Below are 17850 nucleotides of genomic sequence, written 5' to 3' on the forward strand. Positions count from 1 at the left end.
TACGATTATATGATTTAAAGCCCTTTAGCCCGGGTCTAACTGGTTAAGGGGATAATCTGCCCCTGGTTCAAACTATAGTATACTTAAATAATTTTAACAACGATATAATTGCATTGTATATGAACAAGTAAAGAACAAGCAGTTAAGCAAAACTTATAACGCCTGGTTTCCGTCATCCGTTTTGCTTCAATAAAATGCCTCAAATAATTTAAACGTTTTTTTAAATGCATTTCAATTAAATGTTAAAAAATATTAACAAGAGTATTACTAAATAAAGGGTTACGTAGATAATAAAAAAATTTGGAGTACATATTCGTTGATATTGTTATAAGTAATAATTTATTTATTGTATTTAATGTTCCAAAAGTTCTATTGTGGCGACCATAAAACGGAAAACGCAGCGTGGGCAGACCCTACAAGGTGGACTGAAGATTTGGTGAGGGTCGCGAAGCCAATGGATGCGCGTAGCCGGACTTGCCGGCTTTTGTGGAGATCTTTGGGGGAGACCTTTGTTCTAAAATACTAGAGATTAACTACTAACTAGATTAAATAAAGCAATAAATATTATAATTAACAAGTTCATTAATATAATTGATCACGTTAATAACATACAACAAAATAAATTCAATAAAAAAATGAAGAGAATTTTGTCTTAGATTTTCGCGATTATTACACATTGAAATAAAACTAGTTTTTTAACGGATTTAATCGCGTATATATGTCTGTCTGTCACGAGTATCTGCCCGCGACCACGAACACTGCAAAGTGCTCGAAACGTCGGTATGTTAAAATAAAATAATTAATATACGCGATTAAATCCGTTAAAAAACTAGTTTTATTTCAAATGAAGAGAATTAGTAAATGTTCAAGAAGCTAGTCGCTGATTCTTGGAAAATTTATAAAAAAAAATCCGAACCGGTGGTAGTTTTTCTGTGGTATTCATTTTACATTTAATCATGTAAAATGTTTAAAAGATACTCGCAGGATACTTGAATGAAGTATATTTTGGTTTAGATTTTCTTAGTTTGTTACGCTCTATCGTCCCAACCACACAAGCGATCATCAAAAAAAATTTGCATAGAATATTGTCCTCAATAAAAAATTTAACCTCAAAAGTTTCAAAACGAATAAAATAAAACAAAAAACAAATTGTGAGCCGAGATGGCCCAGTGGTTTGAACGCGTGCATCTTAACCGATGATTTCGGGTTCAAACCCAGGCAGGCACCACTGAATTTTCATGTGCTTAATTTGTGTTTTTATAATTCATCTCGTGCTCGGCGGTGAAGAAAAACATCGTGAGGAAACCTGCATGTGTCTAATTTCAACGAAATTCTGCCACATGTGTATTCCGCCAACCCGCATTGGAGCAGCGTGGTGGAATGTGCTCCAAACCTTCTCCTCAAAAGGAGAGGAGGCCTTTATCCCAGCAGTGGGACATTTACGGGCTGCTAATGCTAAAAAAAAAAACAAAACACTTCACGTATTCAAAATGTCGTATTTATTAAATAAGCAAAAATTATCAACAATATATACAGCTACAGTAGGGACACGTATTTTTGGAACAGCTCCAAGTTTCCTGTTTCTTCTCTCATCTTGTAGACTTGTACGTTGCCTTCTGTGGTAAGTAAAGCCTGCAATAATATTACATTATTCATCAATGGTACTACTTTATTTGATTCTTATATTCTACTAGCTAAACCCCGTTTTATCCCCTTAGGGGTGAAGTCCAGTAAAATCAATTCTTAGCGGATGTCTTCACCTTTTACACACCCTGTGCACAAGTGTGCACCTGTGTTGGTACACACTTGTGCACTATAATAAGCCCTGTATATTATTCTGGTATCCTGAGATACGCCGCCGTGGCCAGTCAGGTCGGTCAGGACGACATAATCATTATATTTTTGAGTGTGTGCGAAAATACTGGTGCACTCTCATAATTCGATGTGACCACAATGAGTTCTGGTAGTAGACGTACCCCTCCTGATACTTTCCGAGGTATAAGGGTCTAAAAACTGTTAACCAGACTTTGGGCTGCTGGTAATTCCAACAATGATTCGAGTTGTATCCAGTACCTCGATATCTGATATATGGGCTTAAATACCTTGTATAGCTAATTTTATTGGATTATTTGGTCAAGAAAACCACAGCGGCAGTTTGGTATTTTGAAAACTGTATATTTACACTCCCGTGCTTTGGAAAATTGTAAAGCCATGACATGAACCGCTGAACCTGGACTCTATCCACCGGTAAACCACACTTATTTTGCCACCCCCATCAGATTGCCAGAGAACAGAGGGTACTTGGTATTTGTATTGTATTGTTCTTGTGAATTCTCATGAGTTATAAGCTCTGCTACGCAGTTGATCAGCTTCACAGATAATGGCCGCTAAATGGTGGCTAACGCAATGGCGTGATTTGATTCATTTTTTTTTAAATATTATAGTTTAAAAAAAATCTTCTTTCGAATATTACACTCACCAGAGCTCGCTCGGTGGAACAACAGTGTGCAACATCTCCACTCGTACACTTGGCTCTCATGTCACTGTGTGTGAGTTCCCATACAAACACATTTGTGTTACAAACTGCGATTATGCAAAACGGATTTGTGTGTGACCAGCATATCGACTTTATTGCCAGCTGCAAAAAAAACAAAAATAAAAAAACTGATCAAAAAAAGCAGAAATAGTATTATTGTGTTAGGGACCCTTAGTATTGTAACGCTCGTTCCCTTTTAGTTTATTACTGAATGTTGCTCCAATGCACATGTGGGTATCCTCACAATGTTTCCCTTCACCATTGAGCACAAATTAAGCACATTTAAATTAAGTGGTGCTTGGTTTGAACACACATATTGGGTTCCATACATTGACAATAAAACTCGAGCTTATGAGGCTGCAGCTGAAAGTCCAAGGTTCCCATTTAGGACAAAGTAACAGTGATCATGCAAAATGGGTGGGTACCTTATTACTGGCACTGGTATCGACGGTTGTTTTCTTAACGCTGTTTATATATCGCCCTTTGTCATCCGCAATACATCTATCTACTAAAACTGGACCGCTTCTGAAACAACGCATTGAAATACTGAATATCTTCTGAGCAGCTACCACATAAACTAGATGCAAGGAAAATTTGGACGAATCCATTTGAAAATGAATCAAAATATTATGCGACGTTTCGGAACTGACACACGCGTTGATACAACTATGACGTCGGCTAATTGGCGATACATATTAACATTATATGATACGTCTTTTCGTACTACGCTGGACCGGATTTAGAGGTCTGGATACCCTGGGGCAACAGAGAACTGGGAGCCCCTTGTTATTTTCTACAAATGAATTTAAAAAAAATCATTTCTGTCAGTAAGGTTTGTTTATAATTTATTTACTCTTAATATCAGAAGCTTTAAAACAGCTTTACTATTACTATCATTTGTCTATATAAAGGTACATAAACTCGTAGGAACCTATTGGTGTGGGCCCCTTTCTCGTGGAGGCCCTAAGGCAGTTGCCCCTAAATCCGGCCCTGTCTCTAATTTATGCTAGTGTATTTACTTGTGTTAAATTTGAAACACACATAAATACATACCTACATACACATAATACGTTAAAATTATATGAGTTACTCTTTTCTGACATTTGAGACACAAAGTTATGTCACTTAAATTGAAATAATGCATCCTGCCTGAAAGTCAACAATTATAAGCTCCACGCTTCTTTATCATCATTACATAGTATTAAACAAAAGTCGCTTCCCGCTGTGTGTCCCTATGTATGCTTAGATCTTTAAAACTGCGCCACGGATTTTGATGCGGTTTACTTTTATTGATCGAGTGATTCGAGAGGAAGGTTTATACGTATAACAAATGCATTATATAGTTGAGAAATACTCATCATTTTAGTGGTTTCCAATGTGATGCCGTAAATGAGCACATTTTTTGCGCTTACATTGCAAACACTTCCCTACGAGATAGATCAAAATAATGTACCTACAGTATTGTACACCTTGAAACGGTCTTCACAAAAGTCCATGATGGTATATGCCTATCTCTTAGGGATAACCCACATTGCACCCGCGCGAAGCTGGGGCGGGTCGCTATTCATCTACATATATAATCTTGTTGACCGATATGTAGTCACCTGCTTTGAATGAGTCTATAGAGGCAAATGTGTCTCTTGATGACATCATAGAAATAAAACATTTTATAACTAACAACGCTCTCTTTATTACGGTTTAAAAATGTCGTACTTCTAATTCATCATCAAAAGACGCATTTTGCTCTATAGACGCATTAAACTCAGGTGACTATGCCTTATTTACTAATGGTTTTTTATCAAACGCTTTGAAAATATCTCAAAGATATTCCATTTCAAAATCAGTTACATCATCAACTCACCCGCACTCCAGAGTAAGAAGGACTCGGAAATCAATCAGCGAACACAAGTTGACTGTTCCCGTATCGGTTCCGGCTAAAAAATACGGCAACCCATGCGGCGATGACTCCAGGTGTATAACAGACGACGCTGCATCTACAAATAATCAGAAATTTTCAAAAACGAAGCGACATTTGATTGATTTCTATTATTATTAGGAAAATTAATTTACATGATGCACAACTACAAAAAGATTTCTAAGAGACCTTCTGGGAAGCTTCAGCTATGGTCCAAGATTTGTCCATCGGCGAGGTATCCACTAGATTAAGATCCATATTGTTCAACCATATTGGGTTGTTAACTTCATTTAAATTGGTCTAATTTGTTTTGGGATTTAATTTAGAACTTATCCAATATAAATCTGGAATCTTATTCAACGTGAGTACTTAATTTAGGATGAAATAAACATCTTCATTCATCAAGTACAACGTAACATCTTCGTTCCCAAGCTTGGCGGAGCATTGGCAATGCAAGAATTGGAACATATTTACAGCGCAAATGTCTCCTAAGGCAGTGGTGACCATATTCCACCCTGTAGTGTGATCGTGTTGTCATTCATTATCTATTTATAAAATTTTATAAAATTGTAGCAACCAGTGATCGGTAAACGCGAATTTCAACCAATGATAAATTTGCGTTCAGGATGAAGCAAAAAAATTCAACCAAAACAAACCAACCACGTCTGTATGCAGCATACCTAATTTGAGCATCGTGGTCGAATAACCTACAAACCTCCTACAAGTGGACGCCTCATCCTAGCATTGGAGCATATCAGCCTGTTACTTTACTTTTTAGATAGATCATAATTACCATTGTTAATTAATTTTATTTCTCATTGACATTACAAGGAATAAAACTAGTTTTTAACATTGCAAAGTGCTCGAAACGTCGGGATGTTAAAATAAAATAATTAATACACGCGATTAAATCCGTTAAAAACTAGTTTTATTTCAATGTGTAATAATCGCGAAAATCTAAGACAACATTATTACAAGGAATGTTTAATATTTTCTTGTGCTAACATCTACATAAAAAAGTTGAGCAGTACATTACTTACTGGCTACGCATAGCGATTTAACTTTAACAGTCCCCAACGTCCGCCTACAGCAAAGCACTTCCCCGCCATTCTTCGCCACCAAATAACTATCAACGTTTTTCAGTTCCATTACTTTCAAGTGATAAAACACAGCGCCATTCTCCCAGAAATAAAACAAATCGCTTTCGACCACATGTTTATTTTTCACACTGGCAGCACTGTTCGGTCTGTCAAAGTCGAATTTACTAATGGCGGATTTCGGGCGGGAAATTTTACTCAAATTTCTTTCTTGCCGTTTGACAGTTAATCTTTTCTTAGCTGCGTTTAAATTGAATCTCGTAAATTCTTCATCGACAGGCGCGTTTATATACTCCGTTAAATTGATTGTCTGATTTCGTTCTAATTTTAATTTAGACCAAAATGTTTTCCCGATATCATTGTTAACGTTCGTCTTTTCTTGTACTATCGACCATATTGTTAATATACCTGTGCGTTGTAAAGAGCAAATCTGCAAACAACACGGCTTCATTCAACAACAGATCGTAAAAGTCAGTCAGTCAAACATAGAGTTCAGTGTACGAATCAAGAATTTGTACTGGATTCTTTTGTTGCATGATTCGTAAGAACTACATCACCAATAAATATTTTTACGATTGTATCTCGTTCATTTATTCTGAGATCGAATGTGTTCCAATTTAAATGTGAAGCGTGTTACTTTAATAATAGGTCCAAAGAACCTCTACACAACGATGAATGGCGTCTTAATAGCTGTACCGAGCGAAGAAGATCGTTTAATATTTAGTGGACCTACTCGTCTGGTGTCATAAAAGTAAGTCTAAATAATACATTTAATATTTTCTACATTATTCTACAGAACATAAGACTGATATATCAACAGCCGTGCGTCATTTTACTGCTTTTTGTTATATTTATATTATCAAAATGTGTTCACAAGAGTTATCCCGAATATACTCAGAGATACTTTCCATTTTGTCCAAAAATATCAACTTTCTAGATAATTCTCAATCACAAAAGCCAAGACAAATAAATAAATAGTTTAAAAAAAAATAATAATTTTGGAGATTATTGATAAAGAAATTCTTTTTCTTTGAAGTTTTTAAAGAAAAATTCTTAATTTTGATTTACAAGACCAAAGTTTTTTTTAAACTATAAAAACTACAAATGATAATAATAAATATATGATTAGTTATTTTTGTTATGTATTTATTTGGAAATATAATTTTTGTTTCTAAATATAAACATTTATTAATTGTTTTATTGAGACTTGAATTTATTGTTTTGAGAATTTTTTTTTTTTTTATGTTATTTTTAATAACAATAAATTATAATATATACATATTGGTTGTTTTTTTAGTATTTTCTGTTTGTGAGGGGGTTTTAGGGCTTTCTTTAAAAAAGTCAATGAAGAAGTCGAAGTCGTAGAGTTAAATGGAAACTTTTCGACATCAATTTTCAATTCAAAAATTCATTTAAATAACACAAAAAATGCAAATAATTATAACAACAGCTTGGACACGTAGCGCAAAAATTTTTAATCAGTCGCCCAAAAATAAAATTTTATGCTTCTAACTTAAAAATACAATAAATTTCAACACCCATCAAATCCCTAAGGGTTACAATATCCAGAAATTTAGCAACCTGCTAACTTAAAAAATGACGGACTTCCATACAAACTTTCAAAACCTATTTCACCCCCTTAGGGCAAAATTTCCAAAACTCCTTCCTTAGTGTGCGTCTATCCAGTAAAACGATCCTACTCACCAAATTTCATGACCGTAACTTGAATAGTTTACGCTTGGCGACGATGAATCAGTCATTATTCTTGGATATGAGTATATGTTCCATAAGAGTTGTCACTTCAAAAAACTTACGAATTTTTTCCTTACCTGCCGTATAATTTTCCTTCCAGAACCTAAATTTGCCGTGTTCATATCTCCCATGAACTCCAACCCCACGACACTGTCGACTGTTTCATTTTTGCACACAGCCATTGCGCTACTCGTGTAGGAGCTCGCTTGGAGTAGACATTGGTTTTTCTGGGGATAAATATATAATATCATAATTAAAAAAAAAAAGAGAAATGTGAATGAACTTATTTTCTACATCGACTCGAAGTGGCGTACCCATGAAAACCGGTGTACACACTACTCGACCACGGAGGTCGTCGTGTGCGCAAACACAGATACATTTTAGGGTCGACATTTTCGACACAACCGGAAATCTTTAAGACGCAGGACATCGCGTGCTATCCGAGAAGTATGTACAAACTTCCAATTTCCAAATTCTAGTTCCACTGAGATTTTTTTCGACCAAAAACCTCAAAGAATTATTTGAATTCTAGACCTCAAGATCTGTGCCAAAATCAAATCAAATTTCATTCAAGTAAACTTCACAATGAAGCGTTTTTGAATCGTCATATTTAAACAATACCACCGTTTCAGAAAGCAGCCTCCATAAGCTAGTCGCTACAATAACGAGGCTGTTCAGGAGCAAAGCTGATCGCGTGTGGAATCTAAGCTTTATATAACAATTCGCTTACCTCGTCACCGACGCAAGTGCTATTTCTGAGATTCCATTCTCTATCCCTCTCCGTTTGTGTCAAGTGTTTCGATTCAATTTCTACTGTTTTAGTAGAATTATCATCGACCACATCATTGGACCAGGTCGCTTCTTCCGATAAATCCCACAGTTGAATTGACCTGTGTTGAAAATAATATAATAAATGTGAAAACAGCTCTGTCTGTTACCTCGTCACGCTTGAAACGCTGAACCGATTAAGATGAAACTTATTATGGAGATAGTTTCAGTCGGGCAAGCACATAGGCTCTAGAAAGCGTTTTGTGTGCTATAGGTAAAGTTTTTTTAAATTTCGTGCGGTTCGGTAAATACATAAAGAGTAAAATGCGAAGGTTTTAAAATTAAACTTCCAATACGCTGTTTATGTTTATCGTAGAACCGATGGATTTTGGAGCAGATCAGAATTAGAATGGAGACCACAGTTCGGCAAATATTAAATATATTTATTTATTTATGGAGAAAAACCAAAATAAAACCGAACCTCATTCTTTCTTTGAAGTCGTTAAATAATTGAAAATAAGGAAAATATTTAATAAACTCACCCGTCTTCAAGCGCTCCCACGAACTGACCATCAGTACTGCCTTTGAATCGTCCAATTTTAACACTATCAGTCGAAATGAGTATTTTTAAAGGCTCACGTTTGACAACACTCAAGTCCCACAGACACAGCACACATTTCTGTGCAACAAAACCACTTGTAAACTTCCTGTGAACTGTTATAATTAAGTTACTCTTCGTTTCAGACATCACCGTTGATATAATTTGAGATTTACTTAAAAACGTTTCATCGAAATCCGTCTTTGATATCGACAAATATCCCACACTGAACGGAAATTTTGACGTCCTGATCAAATTCGACGTATCAGTGTTGCCAGTGTTTATACTTAATATATTACTAACTCGAGATTCGAATTTCTTTAAAAACTTCCTTAATCTATCCGCATTGTACGAATTACTTTTTAATTTTGTTTTATATTTCTCGATTGGCAACATTGTATCGGGACCGACGCCATCTTTCTGTTCTAAATATATTCTTAAAGGATCACTTTTGTAATTATCATCGACGACATTATCATTTTCATTCTCAGTGAGAAACTTAAAGTCTTCAAAATCTTCATTTGTATTTTGTCTATTTGTATCATCATTCAAATATATATCAGTATCAGAGAACTCAACAGGACATTGCGTCCATTTGTTATATAATACAATCCTATCAGTCTGTACTTCTTCTGTGACTCCATCGTCGAAGGTCTGAACAGCTGTTTGGGTATAATTAAATCTGCCAAACGTTGCCATATACAAGTCGTACGGTATTGGCGCCATTTCGAATAGATTGTACGACATTTCATGCAATGTCACCATGCTGAGGATATCTTTCGCTCGTTGTTGTAACTTATCGAATATGCGGCGTTTTCGTTTGTTCTCTTTCGATCTCGTGAAATCAATGAATAAGGGCCTAAAAATCATTCGTATTTAATCCGACGGATTATTACTGTAAGCAACACCGCCAATAGACACTAACACTGTAAGAAATATTAACAATTCCTTACATCGATAATGCGCTTCCGAATTTGGGAACTAAGATGTTATGTCTCTTTTGCCTGTAGTAGTCCTAAGTATTGCTTTTTGGATGTAGAATATATCACGAGTGGATAGTACCTACTCGCACGAACTTGAACGATGACTTACCAACAAGTATCCATGAAAAATATGGATACTTTTTTATTGATTTAAATCATAAAAAGGGGTCGATTGGACACGTATGTCTAGTAGACTTAAACCATAGAGCTATCTGAAATTCCCTTTATGCTTTCACAGGCTTAGGACTGTCAACTTACGAATGTATGAACACATTTACTAAAAATGAAACCAATGATTAGATATTTTATTGATCAAAGATATAACCTGACAACTCTCAACGCACATTGGTAGCCTATGACGTCAGCGACTGTTATCGACCAATGACTGTTAAGATACAAGTTAAGTCATTTAATCTAAGTTTAATCACCGTTTCAGAAACTGGAAGTTAGTATCTTAGTTCACATTGTCACAAGCATCAAATTGGTGCAAAATTTCAGGTGCAAGGCTTGAAATACAAATCAACGTCATCAGTCAATCTCCAGACGATATATTCTTACCTATCCAAAACATCTACATGAACAGTCTTGATGCTAGACATGTCTTGAAATCCCTCATCCGTGAGGGATACTTTTACACTATCCTCGGTATATTGCTTGGTCCTTCCCTCCCCCTCTTCTGAGACTTCAGATATAAAGTCCATGGGTTTCGATCTATTCGCTGAACGAGGATCACGGAGTTCGTAGTTACCTAGAATCATGAGACAAAAAAAAATTGTTTGGTAAAATAACAGCGACCAAAACAGATAGTAAACTCAATTGACCGACTGAGTTTATTTCTCTTGAAATATTTATGTTATTGTAAAACAAAAAAAATAATTGTATGTATAAAATTACAGACTTTTTAAATTATCTTAATATATTTGTATCGTAAGCCGATTTTTGTCCCAGTGGTTATGGGACGATCTCATGGGGTTGATCTCATTTTGAACAGCTCCAGTTGTAGATGTGCAGAAAAATAAAGAGGACCCCGCTGGATTGCAGTAATTAGCATTAATAAAAAAACTACCATATACAGTATTTTTATATAATCATATATATATATATATAAGACGACAATAAGAAGACGACAAGCTCGAAGTCCAGCGAAAATCTGCTGATGTTCAGCAAAAATATAAAATAACGCCATAATTAATAAAAATAAAATGTGAAAAAAGTCACGGGCAACTGTGAGCCCGTGGATATTGTAAAGTAAAAAAAATGAAGGGGATTCTTGGTTACAATTTACTCAATTGTTACGATTTAACAAAGAATTAATTTTAGAGAGCGGATAAAAGTTACTGTCCCGTTAGAGAGCGGCGCTACGGCTGTAGTAGAAAAAAAAAAAAAATCGTAAACATTCTAACTGAACTGATATTATACTATTTGATATTAAAAAAAAAACAATTTCAAAGAGGTTTCATGATTTTGGCGCCAAATTTAGACGTAGACTTGCAGTTTACAATGAAATAAAATCAAATGTCCTTTCGAAATTCCTAAAAAAATCTTTTGAATCGATAAAGTTTCGAGGAAGACCGACTAGTGTACTTTGAATGCTAGAACGTGACTAGATAGATTTATTTTCAACTGTATCTATAGATTTAAAATTTTGATGTGTGACGTAAATATTCTTCTTGACCGGCTTGACCGATTTTGATAAATCCTTTTATGATCTGATTGGTTCTTAGATATACATAGTTGGATTAATTAGATTAGTTTTTGGATTGCTCAAACAACAATCATAGTATATTCCTTAATTTATATCCTCACAGCGCCTCTCAATGTGTTAATACCATACATAATTACTTGGTGGTAGGGCTTTGTGCAAGCCCGTCTGGGTAGGTACCACCCACTCATCAGATATTCTACCGCCAAATAACAGTACACTGTATTGTCGTGTTCCGGTTAGAAGGGTGAGTGAGCCAGTGTAATCACAGGCACAAGGGACATAACATCTTAGTTCCCAAGGTTGGTGGCGCATAGGTGATGTAAGGAATGGTTAATATTTCTTACAGCGCCTTTGTCTATGGGCGGTGGTGACCACTTACCATCAGGTGGCCCATATGCTCATCCGCCAAACAATGCCAAAAAAAAAAAAAAAACAAAAAAAAAAAACAAAAAACTTCATTATTAAAAAGAATAACACGAACAAATTTTACTATTTCATTTTAAAATCCAAGTCCGTCATTTCCAAAAATAATTTCTCTGCTCATCTTACGTTGTATAATAAACTAAAGACATTTCTAGACTCGGTATTTTTGACAGCAAACAGTTAAAAATAAAAAATGACTTAGTCGATAATATCAATTTATGTACATCACTAAATTCACTTTGTTTAGACTCGCCGCTAGATAGAGCTCCAACTTCTATACCTTTGAACCGATTCATGAATATCGACTCATACAGAAATCAAGATATACTTTAAGTAGGCTCTTACAAGCACTTCTGAGTCGTCATTTAACAAACTATATTAATTGAAGCTACCACCGGTTCGGAATGTAGATTCTACCGAGAAGAACCGGCAAGAAACTCAGTAATCACTCTTTTTTCGACATTTAAAATACAAAGTTATTAAACTTTTTTTTTCATATATTATTCATTATATAATCTTGTGTTGATCTATTGATTGCGGCAGGACGACTGCCGAGTTATTTAATTTAAAATATAAAAGTTCCTCACCAGAATCCAACATCCTTTCCTCTTTAGAATTTGCATCTTCATCCTCGATTTGGACATTAGCACTGTCATCCTTATCGTCAAACTGCTCATCACTAGCTTCGTCGTTATCATCGTCATCATCGCCCGTGCTCCTATCGTTCTCTTCACTGTGATAGGAATCGAAGTCAGACTCGTAACTCTCGAAGTCATCTTCGTAACTCACTTCCTCATCACTTGACTTCTCCTTTATCACCTGTAATATATAAATTTAAATTGACTCTAATGTAGCAGTTTGTAAATAATCCGCCGTTGGTCTCGGTAGGGTAGAGTTAGCATTTGTTAGTATTCAAAATCAAAATATACGTTATTTAAAAGTGCAATTTTTTTGTATAAAATAGGTAGGATCGGCAAATGTGCTACCTTCTAGTAAATAGTCATAATACCCATAGACATCAACCGTAAGAAATATTAACCATTCCTTACAACAATACAAATATTTTGTTCTGTAGTTCGTGACAAAAAACAGTTATTTTCTTTCTTGCCTTGAGCACTTTTGAATCTTTATTGTTGAGGATAAATTCATTGCGATTCGTAATTAAGACACAAATTCCCGAGAATAACTGGCAATAATTTAAATAATTATTTTATTATATCGGTAGGTGGACGAGCAAATCGGCCACCTGATGGTAAGTGGTCACCACCGCCCATAGACAATGGCGCTGTAAGAAATATTAACCTTGGGAACTAAGATGTTATGTCCTTTGTGCCTGTAGTTACACTGGCTCAATCACCTTTCAAACCGGAACACAAAAATGCTGAGTACTACTGCTTGGCGGTAGAATATTTGATGAGTGGGTAGTACCTACCCAGACGGACTTGCACAAAGCCCTACCACCAAGTAAAGTTCTTTAAGTTGTGCGACACTCTATTTAGTTGTGTAAATAATTTAACCAAGCAATAACGTTCTATCGTGACGTGATGCTGTCCGCTGACGGCGCGTGTGTTATTTCCAAAAGATATCAAAACCTAATCGAGCAGATGATCTGCAGCATGTGGACGGGGATATCCAAAGATGGTGATTCATCAGAACTTCAAGTTAAATCTAATCATACAATCTGGGAAATTGGAAAATCTACGCTCTTCCAGCGATTTAGTTCAGGTAACGTTAAGCCTAGAAGTTGACTGATGAACTAAGCTTTCTGGTATTAAGCCCGCCTTTTCTTAACTTCAATAATTTGGTTAAATTTTACTCGTATACAACTCGCGGTAGGCGGAAAGGAAAGCATCGTGATCAAAGCTGCTTTTGTCTAATTTAAATGAAATTCAAAATGCCACAGCGTGGTAGAAATAGCTCCAAACCTTCAAAGTAACAGGAGATTTTTGCCTATAAACTATTTTACCTTTTTATTCTCTTCATTTAAATCTACATAGAAAACTTTTGGCTTGGCACTTAATTGCCTCGTCAAATTAAGAAATTCAGCATTATTGTCCACAACATCCGGCGTTAAGACTTTAATTTCCTCGTCGTCCAAAGTCCTCGTTTTAGTGCGTTGTCTCGTTGGCAATACAACCTTTTTCGATGAAACCTCATTCGAATTTAGCGCTAACGCTTTCGACGCGACCTCCTTTGATTTATCGTGACCTAAATCTAACTTCCTTTTCACGATTGGAGAATTAACAATGGCGTTTGTGGGTAGTTTCTTGTTAGCTACGGTTCTCGTTGGAACTTTAATTTTATCAGTTGATCTAGCGGAAACGGGTGTTACTTTTCTTGCATCGGCCGTTTTGTTTGATCTGTAACTTCTAGAACTTTGTTGACTTATGGATGACGGCGATGATTTTAGCAAATCTTTCATAGGAGATACGTTTGTCGTTTTAGTGTGAGGTGCTTTTTTTGGTGCGTTAACACTCGAAGTGGATTTCGCATAAATGTCAGCTGTAGATTTCGGTACGAAACTTCGTGGAGTCGAAACTCTGTGGTCGTTTCTTTTGTTCTTTTCGTCTTGCTTCTTGGCAATCGAATCGTCTTTGGTGTCGAGTTTGTTCTTTTTGTCTACGGTTTTTCTTATACTCTGCATTTTAATATTTATCTGTAAATTTATAAAATATATTAACAGGCAATTAATCAACGATACTTTTATATAATTGTTGTTTACATGAAAGCCGAGATGGTCCAGTAGTGAGAATACGAGAATTTAAACCGATGATTTTGAGTTCAAGCACCAATGAAATGCACTTTCATTTATGTTTATAATTCATATTTTGAGCTGTGAAGAAGAAAAACGAGAGTCAAAGGAAACTCTGCCATGTGTATAAACAACCTGCATTGGAGTAGAGTGGAGGAGTTAGCTCCAAAACTTCTTCTCAAAAGGAGATGAAGTCAGCCGTGGTAAATCCACATTGGAGTAGCGTGATGGAGTTAACTCCAAAACTTCTCAAAAGGATAACCCAGCAGTGCGAAATTACCGGCCCGTTACGTTCTCTAAAGTCCATTTGTATTATATAGCATTGCGGTTATCAATAGTATTGTTGACGGAGACCCATCGATAGTACAGTTACAAAATTATACTATCGATAGTAATATCGATATCCTGAATAGTTTTCGAGGTCAAATATCGATAGTCAAACTATCAATGGTACTGCAACACTGATAGAGAATATTCGTTTAAAGTATAATGTAGCACAACAAATGAATGAAATTGTATTTGTACACCCAAAATGAAAAATATACGAATATTAGAATTTACTTTTAGCAATACAGCGACATCTATTGACGAAAAGATGAACTAACTTATTGAGCAAATTAAATGTAAATATCTCATAACAGCTGGTAATACTTAGTCAATATACGAAAATAAATTCATTATTTATTTATGTATTATTAATATTGATGTAATTATTAGGGACACTTAGATAATGAATGCGGAAAGCATATTAATTGGTCTCCGACTGGGAACACCGCTGTGCTCTGAGCACAGATGCCCGTGTGGAAAGGAGGTGGATTCTTTCAGTTTACATGGTCTCTCTTGCCCATGGAGTTCAGGCAGGCTCTTCCGCCACGGTTCTCTTAATGATACAATAAAAAGGGCTCTTGCCACAATTGAATTAGGTCAAGATTTATACAATAACTATTTTTAATTCATATTTGTATATATATTAAAGCACTTAATGTTATCAATTTTTATGTTAATGAACACCTAGTAAAAATATGCTAAAAATGTAATAGTTTTTTTTTTTTATAAATAAAGTATATTAAAATGTATTTACTTTATGACAATTTATTATATTAAAATATTACTATTTATTTAATAAATAACTACAATGCTTAAATCTTAATAAACATTGCGAATTGGTGAATTTTATATTTTTCGTGTTCCAAAATAATTAGATTTTAATTTATCACAAAAATAATTTTTATTTAAGATTCAAAATTGTCATGTATATAAAGTAAGAAAAAATATTGATTTTAAGCATATTAAACGCAAAGGAAATTAATAATTCAGCTTACCTTGGCATTGAATGCAGGTCACATAATAATTTCTCTTAAATATTAAATTCATAACACTATACTAACAAAAAAAACGTACAACATATCATAAATGTAATAATTCTTAACATAGCTATGCTTTTATATTGAAAAATATATTTTATAAATCCATACGTTGATCATTTTAGCATGTATTTTTAATTGTGTACATTTTCGTTGCCATAGTAACCGGCTGAGCGGCCATTTTGTGAATTTTGACATCTGTCACAATGGTTAATAAAGGCATTTTTGTGTTTTTAATTTCTTATACCGAATGCACGATAATTTAAAAAAAGAAGTAATTTTAAAATAATCGTTGTATTTATAAATGTTTATTATGATATTAAAATCATTTTAAATTTTAATTCGTTGTATCTAAATATTATTTTTAATCTATTTTTTTCAGTATTAAGGCGGTAAAATATATGAATTTACTCATTTATCTATTGCGTATTTTGACGACTGATTAGATTTCTTTACGTACCTACCAATATATGCAATATTTCTGAATTTAGTAAAAACTAGCTAACCGATCCGGGTTCGCACTCGCATCCGTATCGTATATATAATTTTATTTACTATACTAACTAGTGTTGCGTATCGATAGTCTATCGATAGTATTGTCACGTGTCAATACTATCGATAGTACCGATACTATCGATAGTTTCCCATGAGCAATACTATTGATACTATCGATAGTTTCGCAAAATCTATTATTTTTATCCTCAACTATCGATACTATCGATAGTATTGATCAATACGATAATATCGATAGTACTATCGATATCCTGAATAGTTTTCGAGGTCAACTATCGATAGTCAAACTATCGATAGTTCTGTACCGCTGATACTAACGTCTAACACACCTCCACAACACAATTCATATTCAAATGAAAATAAATGCGTGATTTAATTACTTAAGAAAAGGCTTTATTTGATATCGATACATTAAATATGTCCGATATGCTCAAAAATTACTAAAATGTTAAGTCTCTTGTGGACGAGTGAACGCATTGGACTTCTTCTTATACTCACGAGCATGTAACTTCGTAAGCGCGATTTAATTGCATGCTAACGCCATCTATTAGTCGCTCTTGTAACTAATGCAGAATTTGCAGTCAGATAAGAGATTTATTAGACATTACCTTATTTAAAGAACATTTAACAACATTCAAAATAAATTTAAGAGTTTCGCGTTTTTTATAAAGCAGTGAAATTATAATCAATAAAATTATATTAATAAGTATTTTATGGTACAACTATCGCCATCTATCTTGTACATGTTAAACTAAATGGTTACATTTCTGTCAACTAGATGGCGCTTAGCTATAATGCAATATTACATTAAAATTATTTCATATTATATGATTTGATTTTTAAATCAAATATATTATATATCATAAAATAAAACCTTTTTTGTATAAAAGGAATTTATTAATTGGTCTAACAGCAGCGTTCCTCTTTTACCTAGCCTAGTTATTTATAAGCTTGACCTTCGTAGCAAACTGAAATATTTTTTATCTATCTTCGCATAGGTATAAACAAAAAGTATTTCTATGGTAAGCTTGGAGTTAGTGTTCTTTGAATTGTAAAACAAATACAAATATTTAGTACTGTACAATTATTTTTAACATCAATACAATTAATGAAAAATATTAACTACGGAATTTCTTTTAATCTAATCAAAATATTCTTTATTCTAGACTAACGGTTCGGAAAGTATATTCATAAATACGTACTAAGACAAACCAAAAATGCTGGAATCTTTTTTTTTTATGTCAAAGGTGGCAAACGAGCAGGAGGCTCACCTGATGGAAAGTGACTACCACCGCCCATGGATATCTGCCTATACCACATCCCATGGTGCGTTGCAGGCCTTTCAGGAAAGAGTGCGCTCTTTTTTTGAAGGTTCCCAAGTCGTATCGGTATCTACATTCTTAAGTGATAATTTACATTAAATTTGTTATGAATTTAAAGGACA

At 34.5% G+C, this 17850-nt stretch overlaps 1 protein-coding gene across 1 annotated transcript; it reads right to left on the reverse strand.

Annotated features, from left to right (window-relative positions):
- Positions 1–1536: 1536 nt before the first annotated feature.
- Positions 1537–14421, reverse strand: LOC125074515 (cytoplasmic dynein 2 intermediate chain 1). The gene is made up of 12 exons (XM_047685846.1): positions 13744–14421; positions 13326–13331; positions 12365–12596; positions 10208–10397; positions 8611–9525; positions 8072–8190; positions 7378–7517; positions 5492–5978; positions 4398–4530; positions 2962–3061; positions 2480–2638; positions 1537–1632 (listed from the first exon to the last, which is right to left on the reverse strand). Exons 1-12 carry the CDS (start codon positions 14419–14421, stop codon positions 1537–1539), a joined length of 3255 nt encoding a protein of 1084 aa, XP_047541802.1.
- Positions 14422–17850: the final 3429 nt, after the last annotated feature.

Source organism: Vanessa atalanta, chromosome 28 (genome assembly GCF_905147765.1).
Source record: "Vanessa atalanta chromosome 28, ilVanAtal1.2, whole genome shotgun sequence".
In the NCBI taxonomy this organism is placed as follows: Eukaryota; Metazoa; Arthropoda; class Insecta; order Lepidoptera; family Nymphalidae; genus Vanessa; species Vanessa atalanta.